This window comes from Diachasmimorpha longicaudata, chromosome 17, assembly GCF_034640455.1.
Source record: "Diachasmimorpha longicaudata isolate KC_UGA_2023 chromosome 17, iyDiaLong2, whole genome shotgun sequence".
NCBI classification, from domain to species: domain Eukaryota; kingdom Metazoa; phylum Arthropoda; class Insecta; order Hymenoptera; family Braconidae; genus Diachasmimorpha; species Diachasmimorpha longicaudata.
Genome location: NC_087241.1, coordinates 3,702,775 through 3,717,012, shown reverse-complemented (window position 1 = coordinate 3,717,012; position 14,238 = coordinate 3,702,775). Strand labels below are relative to the sequence as shown.

Sequence of the window (14,238 nt, the reverse complement as noted above, 5' to 3'; positions counted from 1 at the left end):
AATGTTCCAGCATTTCAAGTTCCGCGTAGAATTATAAAGTTCGCTATATCCATTACAAAAAACTGCATCAACGTGAAAACAATTCTGGAGTGCATCAGCGGTCAGTAACTCCCACGAAAATAATGGCGGAACCGATAAAGAAAATATCGAAGGAATCGGGTGTTCGTTATGCCTTCGGTATGTACGAAGTCATCCTTCGAGTCATGGGAATTTGGCCAATGACTTGTCAGACCATTGGGGCCCAGTGTCTGACCATATTTGCGTTAATCACTCAGGTGAAACACCAACAGATTTTATCATAACTTTATTTAAAAATTACATCATTTATTTACACTGACAATAACAATTCCTCGATCCATCCAATTGTTCCCATTTGTTCTCGTCCTAATTTTTTTCATTAACCCCCTGGAAAAATTTTGAAAAATTACAAAATTCAATTATTTGGAATCAAAGAATCTCCTGTTACCCCCCACGTTATAATCCTCAGATAACAATGGTCCTGTTCATGCTCGGGGAAACGATACTCGCCGCATCGCAGGTTGACCCCCAACTAATGTCCTTCGGCTCCTGTAATTTCCTGGCCTTCACAAAAATCCTGGTGATTCGCCTGAACTGGCGGAAGATGTATTCCGTCATCGATGACTTGATGGGCGTTTGGAATGAGTCCCACGGGGCTGAGGCCCTGAGAATAATGCGAGCACGAGCAAAATTGGGACGGGACGTGGGCTTTTATCAACTGTGCCCCACATACATCGTTCTGTTTCCAATAATCATAGGGGCACTCCCCCAATTCGCCCCGATGGTCAATGGTACCATGAACTCCACATCCCCAGTGCTGAGATCATTTCCGCTTCATACGGGTCGCATGTTCGCTGGCATATCGACGACGCTTTACGTCATAATGTTCAGTTATCAGATTATCCAGTTGTTCATGACCTGCACGGGGAACGTGGGGAATGACGTGTGTTTCTTCAGCATTGCACTGCATTTGACAGCACAGCTTGAGTGCTTGGCAGTGACTTGTGAGAACCTCGTGGAACATCGACAGAACCTGTCCAAGAGTAATATATTCGCTGGTGTCATTGACAGACACGTCCGGCTGATTGAATATGCTGAATATTTGGAATCTACTTTCAACTTTATTATTTTATGCATCGTCACTGCCAATTGTTCGCAAATTTGTTTCTACGGTAGGTTCAGAGGATTTTTTAAATAGACGAAGAACAATTGGAGTGACAGAACTAAAAAAAATGTGAATCAGCTGTCAAAATGATGTTCTAAGGTCTCCAATTTCCAGGAAACTCCCTGGGAAATAAATAAAAATCCAGCAATTTTTAAAAATTTCCTGGAAAATTCAGTGGAAATATTATCTGGAATTTAAAAAGAGTTTTAAGGATTTTTTGGATTTTTTTTTACTGTAATGAATAGGACTGATTTATTCCAGGAATTTTAGTCATCAGAACGGCGCGAGCAGGAGATTTCGTCGTCTGCATCAACACCATCATCTGCATGATCATCCATGCACTCCAGATATTCATGTACAGCTACGCCGGCGAGTGCATGTCCCGGGCAATTGAAAACGTCAGCACAACCGCCTACAAGTGCCTGTGGTACGACATGTCTCCACCGAACCGACAGAATGTTCTGTTCACTCTCGTCCGGAGGAACAGAATATACAGTTTGACAGCGGGAAAAGTTTATCGCATGGATTTGGACAGTTTCAAAAATATCATGAAAGCCCTCGGCTCGTATTTCTCCGTCATGCAGGCGATGTTCAATGAGTAATCCGCTGTTTCCATGAATTACACTTTTGGAACTAGTTACGCGTAGATGATCTTTATTTCACCGTAATTTGAACGATTGGTCTTGACTATGAATCTTTACTCGAGGAACCACTCCCATCGTGACTGATGAAACATAATTTTTGGCAATTTTTTTAGTAGACCATATGTTATTATCCAGCGAAATTGATTTTTTTAACTAGAAAATTCGATGAATTGTTGGATTGCCACAGTTGGATTTTTATTTAAAGACACGGTAGTGTCTCGGCCCAAGTGAGAGCGCAAACGACCACCGAAGACTTCGATTACAAAATTAAATGCAAATATAATTTTTGTAAATAATTGGAGTCGTTAAAATTGTGGAGACATAAATGCACTGACTAGATATTTTATAAAATTTTCACGGCGTCTTGAATTATTTTATAACTGGGGGACTTGAAAAATAAATATAATTATTTACGAAGATATGAAATCACGGAGATATTATTTCTTAATCTACGAGGTACAATTATTTGTAAATATTTTCAATAAATTGGGAATGTGGAGACATTGAAGATCCGTGAGGAACTGAAGACAAGAAGGATCATGTGTCTCTCCCCACCCCTTCGTACCATGAAAAATTAAATAAGTCCATTGTACATACAATGCATAACAACTATTATTGGCACAAAGTGAGCAATATTTCTTTGGTATCAACCTCCTACAGCTCACATTAGATATGTGCATAATAAATTATGAGAAAGAAAATACTTTCGAAAGAACAGAACTCGAGTGATGTTCCCTTCTGCTCAAACAAAAAGTTCTGGAATTTTATCATGAATAAAGAAACTAATTTCATAATAAAAATAAACGTGACCGTGGGGGAGGGTTCAGTGTCTCCCAGAACAATGGAGGAAGGAAGGAAACAGCTGAGTTATGATAATAATGCAATGTATCCCATAAGACCGTATAAAATAATCGCTCAATGTCTGGGAATTTGGTGCATGAACTGTCAGAATTTTATTCCCAAGATGCAGCTGACGATTGTTTGTATTTTGTTGGTACGATATCATTTACAATCTGAACAGAGGAAAAAGTTTCTAGATTTCAGTGAAAATTGTGGAGCTCGAGAGTTTAAAAATAAGTGGAGAATTTTTATTATTTGCGAGGCAATTTTTCCTGAGGGTCAGACGAGAAATTCTCGAATATTCGTTAATTTTCAGGAAATTAAAAACGAATTTAGTGTCATTTTTACTCAAAAATCCCATTTTGTCGGTTCACAAAAATTCACAAAAATTCGGGAAAAATTCACGTTTAAATCAACAAAATTTTCACACGAACCAATTAATGAATAATATTATATCAAATATATAATTTATAGTTACATACCATTATTTATTCTTAAATATTAAATTATTATTATGTCATAACTAATACTCCATCAGGTTACAAACGGAATAAGTCTGTTTCACGAATTGAATCCATCATGTGAAGTCCCGAAGGACGCGATATTGATACCGGTCTCGACGGCGATCTGTTGCTTCCTCGCAGTGACAAAAATTCTGAGCATCCGCTTTAACCGCAAAAAAATGCTGCAAATTATAACATCGATCTTGGAAGACTGGTCATCACCCAAAAATGATGCTGACATTGAACCACTGAGCAGAGCGTCAAAAATTGGACGAAAAATTTCTTCATTCCAACTTCTGTCCGCTTTTATTTCCACAATTCCCATGTTCCTCTGTGGAATGGGAAATTCCGCGATTTTTGACGCGACGAAAAATGAGACTGAAATTGTCAAAGCGATTCCCCTGGCAAATCCATGTTTTTATAAATATATTTTTATGGATTTGTACATTGAAATTTATCTACTGCAAATTCTCCAAATTATTGCGACGATTCTGGGGAACGTCGGCTGCGACTGCTATTTTTTTGGAGTGACAATGCTTCTGGTGGGCCAAATCCAGTGTTTTGCGAGTGACATTGAGAGATTTGAACCGAACCGTCAAAGTCTGACGATCGTGATTGGGAAGCACAATCATCTCATTCAAATGGCAGATCATTTGGAGAAGATATTCAGAGCAGTTATAGCATTTCAAGTGATGGCGAATGTCTATCAAATTTGTATGGGGGGTATGTAATGACTAACGACTTAATCAATGATTTTATCGATTATTGAAAAAAATCCCAAATTGAATATCACTTGTCCTATGCCAAGATATTCGAAATTAGCGAAGGAATAATTAAACCTAGTTAATTAAAAACTAGGAGAAATTAATTTCAAGTTCTTTTTTTGTCAAATAAAATATTAGACAAGATGTTGCAGGTCTCCAAATATTATTCAGCATTCGTCTGGGAGATAGGACGACAGCGATAAACTTCACCATCTTCGTAATGATTTTTCTGGTCCAGCTGTCGATATACAGCTACGCCGGGGAGAGCTTATCATCGAGCATCAACTACTTGCAGACATCTCTGTACAGTTGCCCCTGGTATCAGGTAACACCGAAAGTCAGTAAGGATTTGATATTCATAATGGCGCGGTGTGGCAAACCCTTTCATTTGACCGCCGGAAAAATCATTTCGATGAATCTCGAAAGCTACAAAGGAATCATCAAGACCCTGGGCTCGTACTTCTCCGTCATGCAGGCGATGTTCGATAAATAATCGTGCGATCGACGGAAAAATTAATTGATATCATTTGCTCAGAATTTTACTGAGATAAAAAATAATGACAAATTTTTTTTTGAGATTATTCATGAGATTAATCCATCATTAATTGTCCAATAATTAAAAATTTCAAATTACTCACAGAACTCCCAGACAATTTGGGAATTAAATTCCCTCGACTTCGGTATTTTCGAAGAATGATTTGTTTGCCGAATCATTTTTTATTATTAATTAATTTCGAAGTGAATTAAATTTGCGAAAATATTCAATGCAACTCACTGGGTGTCAGAAGACATCGCGAAGATCCGCGAAGAACTGAAGAAAAAACTGTCTCTGCGTCTCCCCACCCCTTTGAATAATAAAAAATTAAATAAGTTCACTTGAAGGTACCAGGTAGCTATGAGTGGAATAACTTGAGGAGTTTTCTCCCTTCGTATCAACTTTCCACTGCTATTACACATGTACATAATAAAGTACAAGAAACGGAAAATATTTATCAAATAAATGAATTCAAGAATTTTTTCCCCCGGAAAAATAGTTCGAAATTGTTATCATGAATAAAGAAAATGATAGCACAATAAAAATAAAAGTGACGTGGGGGTGAGTTTAGTGTCTTCTGGTACAATGGAGGAGCAGAATAAACCACCGAGTCATCGGAATGAGTCAACATATTCAATTAAACCGTATAAAGTAATAGCTCAATGTTTGGGAATTTGGTGTATGACGTGTCTCAATGTAATTCCGAATATCCAGCTGATAATTATATGTATTTTAGTGGTATGATATCACAGATTATGATAACCACAGAAGAACAGTGTCTAGTTTCTAGGAAAATTCTCTCGAAAATATCCAAATCAACAAAATTAATGGAACAAAAAATCCAATGCAATTACCTATCAAATTCCCCAGATTTTTCTATTAATTCTTGTTCCGGAGACTAGACATTTTCTCTTCCCTATAAACTATAAGTATTGAACTCATACTTCATCAGGTGATAAACGCGATAAGTTTACTCCACGAATTGAATCCTGAATGTGGAGAAGTGAAGGACGCCCTAAAGACAGCATCGATAGGCATGTCCTCGTGCCTCGCTGTGATAAAAATTCTGAGCATCCGTCTGAACAGCGATAAAATGCTGCCAATAATAACATCGATCATGGAAGACTGGTCATCAATTAAAAATGAAGACAATCTGCGGATAATGAGCAGTGCAGCAAAAATTGGTCAGAAAATTTTATTCTTTCAATTAGGATCAGCGTACCTGTCCGCCATCCCCATGTTCCTCTGTGGAGTTCAAAATACCGTTGTTTTTGACGATAAAAAAAATGAGACTGAAGTGGTTAAACTAATTCCCCTAGAAAATCCATGTTTTTATAGATATATATTTGATGATTTTTACACTGAAATTTATCTCCTGCAAATTCTACAAATAATTGCGACGATACTAGGGAACGTTGGTTGCGACTGCTACTTCTTCGGCATAACAATGCATTTAGTCGGCCAGATAAATTGTTTTGGCAGAGATATTGAAAAATTTGAGCCACAGGAGGGTGAATCGAAAAATCATGAAATTCTGAGGGTCCTGATCTTAAGGCACATTCATCTTATGCGAATGGCCGATAACATGGAGAAGACATTCAACGTCGCCATCCTGTTCCAGGTCATCGCCAATGTTCTGCAAATTTCCATGGCCGGTATGTAATACATAATATCTAAGTATATACTATGCCATACTAATTTATTTATTTCATTTTTTATATTAAAACACTTTTTTAATTGAATTTATTCAATTTGATTTCGATAATTTCAATTTAAAATGTTACCAAATCATTTTTAAATAAAAAAAATATATATAATAAAGTAATTTATATACATAATATGATTTTTTTACATTTTTTATGGCCTTTTCACAATGGACAGGTCTCAGTAATGATTAAAAAATTTCTTTCTGAGTTGTTAACAAGATTTATAATTAACGGTTGCAGGTCTTCAATTATTAGTCAGCATTCGCCACGGAGACGGAGGAACCATGATGAATTTTACAATTTTCATTACCATTTTTTTGGTTCAAATATCGTTATACAGTTACGCAGGTGATCGTTTATCCTCAAGCATCGGTTCCTTACAAATTTCCCTATACTGCTGCCCTTGGTATCAGAGGGATAGAAAAACCAGTAAGGATTTTCTACTCATGATGACGCGATACGGCAAACCCTTTCACTTAACGGCTGGAAAAATTATTCATATGAATCTCGACAGCTACAAAAATATAATTAAAACATTGGGCTCGTACTTCTCAGTGATGCAGGCGATGTTTGATGAATAATACGAGTGTCTGAGAACATAATTATTTTTTCAATGCCAATGGCGATTCAGGTGTGTTATTTGTTGATTGAATTTTCTTGTCATTGTGTCCTTATATATTATTCGAATAAATGTCGACTGTTTACTCCACAAAATTTTGTATCAAACTAAATTATTCCGTAACTCAACCATTACATGTCATTTGATTAAAAAATATTTGAAACAAATGGAACATCAGCTGAATTATTTAATAATCGAGAAATGATTGATTCAGAGAGCATCGATTGTCTTTCCAGAAATGCCTCAGTCATAACAAATTATATCTTTCCCAATTCCCAATCGATTTCTTCCACTAAAACACAGTAATTGGTCTTTAATATAATGGAACACCATCAGAACTACAAATTTTTCCCCATCAAATAAATTTTCCTATTCAACGTCAATATATTTCACAAGTTATTCGATCCCATTGACCGACGGTATCGGACTGACAGTTTTCAATTGCGACTTGCAATCCTCCGCAAGCGTCAAAGCTCACTGACGCACCTCAGGATTATTTTTTTTTCCGAACCCCCCCTCCACGTCCCCAAGGAATGTTACATCACCGTCGTGTCACGCAACGATAAATAATGCATCAACGGCAAAACAAACTTTCGCAATTTTCCGGCCACGCACTCTCCACCTTCTGTCAATATCATAATTTTTTGTCCATCGATGGTTCTTCGTGAATAGGAAAGTAGCCTGGGGAGAACCCAAACATCTGTTGGAAGTATTATTGCTGGTGAATTTTCAGAAGAAAGGAAATTTATTCGAAACAGCTATGAATTGTTAATAACTCATGAAACATGAAATAGCATCATGCACCGAGGGACAGCAGATAGTCCTGAACCACTATGGAGACAACAGCTCAATTCACCATAATTTGGAATGAAAATATTACGTACGCCTTTGGACTGTATCGTCTGATCACCCAGAGCTTAGGAATCTGGCCCTTTACGTGCCATAATTTCGCCCCAAAATGTCAAGTTCTGATTGTCTGCGGATTCCAGGTAAGATCGAAGGAATGATCATAGATCATCCTTCATCACTATCAACTGTAGATTATTCATGATTCGTTCTAGTTCACCATGATGATGAGCTTATTGGGGGAAATGCACCTGAACTGCGGTGAAGTTAGTGATAGAATACAGATGATCTCTCTCTGCTCCTGCGCTTTCATGACAATCGTAAAGGTCGTCATCATCCGTTTCAACAATCATCAGATGCACGAGATTATGATGTCCGCTTTCAGGGACTGGTTGTCTGTGAAGACCCTGAACGAAGACCCGAAAATGCGCAGTTGTGCCAAATTGGGAAGGACTATTTGTCTCTTTCAGATCATCGCTGCTTACATCACAACAATTCCAATAATTTTCAGCGGTTTTTTGGTTCCCACTATCTCCAATACGACCAACTCCACGGATTCAGACATCAACATTCTACCGCTGAGCACAACTTGCCTTTTTCAGAAATTACCTGGTGATCTTTACATTTCCGTGTACATCATTCAATGTATCCAACTGCTGATTACGTGCACCGGAAATGTTGGATGTGATTGCTATTTTTTCGGAGTGACGATGCACCTGAGTGGGCAGATTGAAAAATTGGCGGATGATCTGGAGCGATTAGGAAAGGATGACGCTGACATTGATTGTCGTGATGAGTTTGTGTCTCTGGTGAAGCGACAGAGACATTTGCTGAATTTGGCTGACAACTTGGAAACCACTTTCAACATTATAATTTTGGTGGAATTGATGGCGCTAACGTATCAGATTTGCTTGATCGGTAATTATTCCCATTTAGCCTTAGAATCAGCGATTTCGAAAGGTGATTTTTTTTGGAGAGTTGTGATAGCCTTCCTCGACGCGGAAAGTCTATCGCAAAAATCCTAGACATTTTCTCGAAGTGTTTTCAAATCTTTGATTTTTCTCAGACGCGTAGGCGATTCGCAGATATTCCTAGACACGAAAGATATCTTAGAACAGCACACTACCGACTGGTACCCAGATATTTTTGATTAATCACTATATTGGACGTTGTAGCCCTGCAGATGGTCGTCAACATCAGGATGGGCAACAGCCTAGTCATCATGAACAACATCATTATGCTGCAGATTCTTTATCTGCAGTTGTTCCTGTACAGCTACGCTGGTGAACGTCTGTCTTCAGGTCTTGAAAATTTGGGATCAGCTATATACAGCTCTGCATGGTGTCATTTGCCAACCAAAATCACTAAAGATATAATATTTGTCATGATGCGGTGTCACAAGTCATTTGTACTGACGGCGGGAAAACTTTGCGTTATGAATCTCGAGAGCTTCAAAAATATTATCAAAGCAGTGGGATCATACTTTTCTGTTCTTCTGGCAATGTTTGATAAATAATGATTCTAATTACTCTTGAAAGGACTGATGGAGTCTGGGGACTAGCCTTCCCACGAGGTAATCTGGGTAATCATAGTCCACCTGAGGCAAAACTGTAGAATGAATTTATATACGAAAATATTCTCTTTTATATTTGCGTTCATACAGCTAAAAGAATTTCAGTTGCTTCAGACATGAATTATTTGTCATCGTAGTCCTATTGAGCTGTCGTAGCGATACTATAACTTCCCGACGATATTTTTTCTATGAAAAACGAAAAATAACAGCGAAGTCCACCGTCTAAAAAATAGCTATCAGACGAGGATTTTTGAGCCAGCAAAATAAATAAAGATAAGTAAATACTCAGCGTAATTTTCTACTGAACAGAAACTCCCCTTCTTTATTTCGAGCAACATATAATGTCATTGTTCATCGCTAGCGATTCACTCATTTTTTTAAACTCTTCATTTGATTTTTTTTCACTCACAAAGTCTAGTTAATTACAGTCATCTATTCATTACAGTTCTCTCATCCCCACTGCACCTGATCACCCAATTGTCGAGGTAAAACAATCAGTAGAAAACTTAATAGTAAGCTGACAAAAAATTTGTGTACATCTCAATAAGATTATCACAACATTGATTACTGCTGGTTTCAATCACCTCATAAAAAACGAAGACTTCGCATACTTATGAACATCGTTAGGCAATTAGAATCACTTTATGTACAATCTAGCAATAGCAATTGATATTACATCCTCAGAATATCATCAATCGAGATGAACAAAACCTTAAATTCTACCTCCGAAAGAAATAAACATTCTTCACTCCATTAACATGTTTATCATAGCACATACAAAAATAATTTCAAGTAGATATGTTGACGTGAAAATTCGAGGGACTGACCCACTATTGCATTAAAAATCTGCTGCCTCCGCTGAAAAATCATAAACAACGAGGATTTCCTCTTTGCAGCGACCTATAATATGTCGAGAAACAACAATTATCTCTCACCTTGATCTAGTATATATATACGCGCCGTAAATATGTATCATTCATTCAATTATTCCTAACTAATCTTAAGGAGAAGTGAAATCAAACAGTGGCATCTCGAGTGGCGCCAGAGGAGGTAGGGGAGCTAGTCTCAAGGAGTGCCCTTCCTCAGGACAAATTTCTTCATGAGAATCAACCGATCTCGTCTGGAGTCTCTGAGTCAGCTGACGAACTTCGTGTTCCTTTGCTTCAAGTTGACTCAGCAAGCTTTCCACGAGTGACCTCAATTGCGCGTTGGCTGTCCGTAGTTCTTCGATAACTGTGCTGGTGTCCTTGGGATGCTTGAAGGGCTGGCCATCCTCAGGCAATGATATGAGACTCAGCAGGCTATCCTGTTCCTCAATTGTCCTGTAGATAGCCTGCCTCAAGGATCCTTCGTACTTGTCGGGCAGTGGGTTCTCGGCGTTTCCTTTCTCCTGATTTTTTGATGCTTGCTTGCTGAGGAGGTGACGCTGTTGTTTCTCCAACGTACTCTTGTACTCCTCATACTGCGCCTGCTTCATTCTGAAACAGTTTTGTAATGTCAAAAGAAGGAGGACATTTTATACAGTTAAGATCTATCGAATACAATCGATGTCTCATTGAGACTTTACTATGGTGTGCCCAGATGTCGATCATTCTAATTATATTTAACAACCGTTTATTCTTTAATGTCCAGATTGAGGCACCTAGATCAGGAACCAACAGCCACTTTGAGGACCGATTCGCCGACCGATACCAGCAGAATCTCACCTAACAACAGCTGCTTGTCGCTGGTGATAATCACGCTGGAGAACCAGCGACTCGAGGGCAGCTGAAGAGTGAATGGAGGAGGATGAATAGTTATCCTGATGATTCGATATCTCCAACGGCCTTACGTCGACAAAGCTGGCGGTGATTTGGGTATGTGCCTCCGCCAAAAGTTCAGCAATTTTTTCATGACAGTCGGCAGCCTCCTCGAAACGTCCTGACCGCAGCAGGACATCTGCCCTCCTCTGTTTCTCGTGAGCCTAGAGCAAAGGACAAATCATTACTTTTGTTTCTGAGGCAGTTGGTACCACATGAGAAAGTCCTTGATCCCCAGTATTTGCTGCGTAAATCGACTATCAAATAATCGCGGAAGAACCAAAAATTCCAAATCCTTAACGACCTCGAGACACCGGATTTGAATTAGTGGATCAGAAGCGATGAAGTCCTCTAGAACAAAGTTAGATCGTTGTTTCCCACCCCCTCCTACCTTTCGTATCTATTATCCCACTTCAATTTTCAATGACGGAGGGGTATTTTCTATTTATTGAGAGAGTAATAATGAGATAAAACTCCAACGTTCACGATTTTGGAGACAATCACGTTCTGGTTCTGATGAACTGAAGAAAAATTATTAGACTGTGATGTCTGGACGCGATAAAAATATTATGACATTCAATGTTATTCAACGATTCATTACACTTATTATATCATTAAATTATCTAGCGAATGGAGATGAAGTGGGGCCAGTACGTCAGTTCGTCTTCGCTAGAAGGAACGGAATGTGAGCATTAAAAATGAAGACGACTGTTACAGTCTTGGTAAATAATCCGAATGATTGATTACAACGTATGAAACACTCACCAGGTTCAAGATAGAATTCTCCATGACTGATCAGCTGTTCAATGAGAGAAACAAACAAAATGCGCGCGCCTCTGCAATGGCGGCGTCCACCCGCAGTTTAGTCGGCGGGGGATTGCGGGTGGGAAAATGCCCGCGATAATTCAAAAATTTTATTTTCTTTCTTAATAAATATTAAGGAATAAAACGAGCGCTGTTCGGGGGCGAATCAAATTCTCCTCAATTGAGACAAGTTTTATTTGTTCATCTTAGTAACTAAATGTTAAAAAACACGGGAAAATCGAAGCGCAGTGGAAAACGACATCTGTCTGTCGCATGCCGAACCCGCACCCCTAGAGGGTAAATGGACGTGGCGACGTCCCTGAACCCTTATCCCTATAGTAGTGACCTTTCTGTGCCACAGGCGGAACATATTTTTGTAAAGAGAATCGACGGATGTAACGGCGCACGCGAATGTCAGTACTGCCCCCCGACGGTGGGGGGCGCCACCGTCGGTTCTGTTGGCTGAGCGCAATTTCAAAATTCGTGTGATAATTTAAAAAATTTCTATGGGTTCCTAATCATCATTAAGGAATGAAACCAACGCTGTTCAGAGGAGAGGGAAATTCTCCTTGTTCAAGCCAAGGTTCATCCCTTAATCTCGAAAAATTAAAATTAAAACCCCCACGGAAAGTCGAAACGCGGGATCTCATGGGGGTTGCCACTGCCCTTCGATTTTTCCCGCGGTTTTTGGTGTTTATTGACCGAGATGAACAAATAAAACTTGTCTCAATTGAGGAGGAGTTCACTCTCCTCCGAACACCGTTCGTTTTGTTTCTTAATATTAATTAGGAAGGGAGATATAATTTTTTAATTATCGGGAAAAATTCGGAGTCAATGTTAAGAGAATTGATACTAGATGGGGCTGGAATGGAATTTTCTTTCCACTTGTTGAAGGCGGTTTTTTTTCTACTTTTCCGGATGCGTCTGATGACGTAGAAAGGTATGATGGACGGCTAAAAGCCGTTTAATTGAATTAATAATCCATTAGGTCGTTATGGTACAACTTTCAGATCACATCAGGGAGGCGTTAATCACTTCATTAAGTGCGGTGATAATTTTCTTGATGACAAATTAGGGTTTTATTGGGGGGGGTACATGATGGGATGTTGGTTTTATAAAAATAGTAGTGCGCTCGTATATTTGGACTGGACTCTCGTTAAAGAAAGAAATAATTTTAAAACGTTGGTCAATTAATAAAGAGGAACTATCATATTGATGAGTCATTTGAATCCGGTGATTCCAAATAATCGCTGAAATTTTTTTAGTCACCTCTGAAGTCTCGAATTCAATTAATTCGATATTGGAAATTATGGGCGGTTTATCTTTTTTATTCTGCATTGGATTAATGGTAAAATATTCTGAGCTGTTGTGTCAGTGGTAAAATAGACAACGCAAATATGTCTAGTCTGTCATTCACACGCGGTTTTGCGACGCCAGTCTCTGGGTAATGAGTCAGTCGCCAGATAGATCCGACGGTAGCTGTGATTGCCCCGCAAACATTGACATGTGACTGATTTTGAAAAATCTGTCTTCAATATTTCCAGAAAAATTCCACAAAATTCCCTCACGAATTTGCCTCATTTTTACAGAAATTTTGATTGAGGAAAATCGTTTTGCTTCTGACCTCGTGACGCCAATCAATCATTAAGTGAACAGTATAATTAAGCCAATTAAAAATTGTCTGGCGCAGATCTTTCGATGATTTTTCCAATTTCCCAAAGGTTTTTTAATTATTTGTAGGTTTATTAGCGCATTTGTGGATAGATTTATATATTTAATTAATTCTGCGGGGCAGTTAATATCCAGCATGCGATGATTATCACCGTAAGGGACAGCAAGCCATGAATGGCTTCACTGTTTCCATACGACATTCCCCATGCAACATTTGAATGATAATTCTTTCACGGAGCCCATAAAATCCAGTTTAACCAATTCTTTTCTTATCCATAACTAAACTAGACAGATTAGCATGTATTCATTTTAATCCTTTTTGCTTAGCTCATTTCCTCCTACTTACTTGTTGTCTCTCTAACTTTGTCTTCGTCTTGACTGTTGGTGCGCATACCACAGCAAACGTTCTCGTGAATGGGCACGGTGTTGGTCCCAACCGGTGGGTATGAATGAAATAGTAAATATAATTGACAGAAGGGCAAAGCGTGGGCAGCCGAGTCAGGCGTTCGTTTGGAACAGGCAAGCAGGAGGTGGACGACTTGGTGATACTTGGACGCGGGGTAAAGTGAGAATGGCGCACGCCATGTAGGATCGAGGTCATCACCTTTCTATACCCAAAGAAATCTGCTTTCGCCCTTCCAAAATTCGTTTTTTCCTTTTTCGTTGAGTCTCTAGGTCTTTGAATGGGTCAGGGTGGGGAAAAAGGTGGAGAAAAGTTGCTGAACGAGTCGAGTAATCGCAGAGTTCACTT

At 38.8% G+C, this 14,238-nt stretch overlaps 4 protein-coding genes across 4 annotated transcripts; 3 read left to right on the top strand and 1 right to left on the bottom strand.

Moving 5' to 3' along the window:
- The first annotated feature begins 3 nt into the window (after positions 1 to 3).
- LOC135170645 (uncharacterized) lies at positions 4 to 9,497 on the top strand. Its single transcript, XM_064136649.1, has 10 exons — positions 4 to 275; positions 488 to 1,190; positions 1,445 to 1,781; positions 2,033 to 2,115; positions 6,973 to 7,096; positions 7,326 to 7,421; positions 7,467 to 7,561; positions 7,641 to 7,783; positions 7,856 to 8,558; positions 8,816 to 9,497. The coding sequence occupies exons 1-10, from the start codon at positions 123 to 125 to the stop codon at positions 9,154 to 9,156; spliced, it is 2,778 nt and encodes a 925-aa protein (XP_063992719.1). The 5' UTR covers positions 4 to 122; the 3' UTR covers positions 9,157 to 9,497.
- Positions 2,295 to 4,430, top strand: LOC135170459 (odorant receptor 4-like). Its single transcript, XM_064136300.1, has 3 exons — positions 2,295 to 2,821; positions 3,206 to 3,893; positions 4,087 to 4,430. Exons 1-3 carry the CDS (start codon positions 2,516 to 2,518, stop codon positions 4,425 to 4,427), a joined length of 1,335 nt encoding a protein of 444 aa, XP_063992370.1. The 5' UTR covers positions 2,295 to 2,515; the 3' UTR covers positions 4,428 to 4,430.
- LOC135170467 (odorant receptor 4-like) lies at positions 5,041 to 6,833 on the top strand. The gene is made up of 3 exons (XM_064136313.1): positions 5,041 to 5,207; positions 5,422 to 6,124; positions 6,416 to 6,833. Exons 1-3 carry the CDS (start codon positions 5,055 to 5,057, stop codon positions 6,754 to 6,756), a joined length of 1,197 nt encoding a protein of 398 aa, XP_063992383.1. The 5' UTR covers positions 5,041 to 5,054; the 3' UTR covers positions 6,757 to 6,833.
- A 7-nt stretch (positions 9,498 to 9,504) lies between the features above and the next one.
- LOC135170479 (nuclear receptor-binding factor 2-like) lies at positions 9,505 to 11,878 on the bottom strand. The gene is made up of 3 exons (XM_064136329.1): positions 11,778 to 11,878; positions 10,920 to 11,176; positions 9,505 to 10,691 (listed from the first exon to the last, which is right to left on the bottom strand). The coding sequence occupies exons 1-3, from the start codon at positions 11,799 to 11,801 to the stop codon at positions 10,214 to 10,216; spliced, it is 759 nt and encodes a 252-aa protein (XP_063992399.1). The 5' UTR covers positions 11,802 to 11,878; the 3' UTR covers positions 9,505 to 10,213.
- Between the last annotated feature and the right edge of the window lie 2,360 nt (positions 11,879 to 14,238).

Coding starts and splice junctions, on each gene's coding strand:
- LOC135170645 (XM_064136649.1), top strand. CDS start 123: ATGGCGGAACCGATAAAGAAAATATCGAAGGAATCGGGTGTTCGTTAT. Junction 276..487: donor TATTTGCGTTAATCACTCAG/GTGAAACACCAA, acceptor TATAATCCTCAG/ATAACAATGGTCCTGTTCAT. Junction 7,422..7,466: donor CCACGCACTCTCCACCTTCT/GTCAATATCATA, acceptor CTTCGTGAATAG/GAAAGTAGCCTGGGGAGAAC.
- LOC135170459 (XM_064136300.1), top strand. CDS start 2,516: ATGAGAAAGAAAATACTTTCGAAAGAACAGAACTCGAGTGATGTTCCC. Junction 2,822..3,205: donor CGATTGTTTGTATTTTGTTG/GTACGATATCAT, acceptor ATACTCCATCAG/GTTACAAACGGAATAAGTCT. Junction 3,894..4,086: donor CTATCAAATTTGTATGGGGG/GTATGTAATGAC, acceptor AAGATGTTGCAG/GTCTCCAAATATTATTCAGC.
- LOC135170467 (XM_064136313.1), top strand. CDS start 5,055: ATGGAGGAGCAGAATAAACCACCGAGTCATCGGAATGAGTCAACATAT. Junction 5,208..5,421: donor TAATTATATGTATTTTAGTG/GTATGATATCAC, acceptor ATACTTCATCAG/GTGATAAACGCGATAAGTTT. Junction 6,125..6,415: donor TCTGCAAATTTCCATGGCCG/GTATGTAATACA, acceptor TAACGGTTGCAG/GTCTTCAATTATTAGTCAGC.
- LOC135170479 (XM_064136329.1), bottom strand. CDS start 11,801: ATGGAGAATTCTATCTTGAACCTG. Junction 11,177..11,777: donor AGAATTCTATCTTGAACCTG/GTGAGTGTTTCA, acceptor CCTTTGCTCTAG/GCTCACGAGAAACAGAGGAG. Junction 10,692..10,919: donor CGACAAGCAGCTGTTGTTAG/GTGAGATTCTGC, acceptor AAACTGTTTCAG/AATGAAGCAGGCGCAGTATG.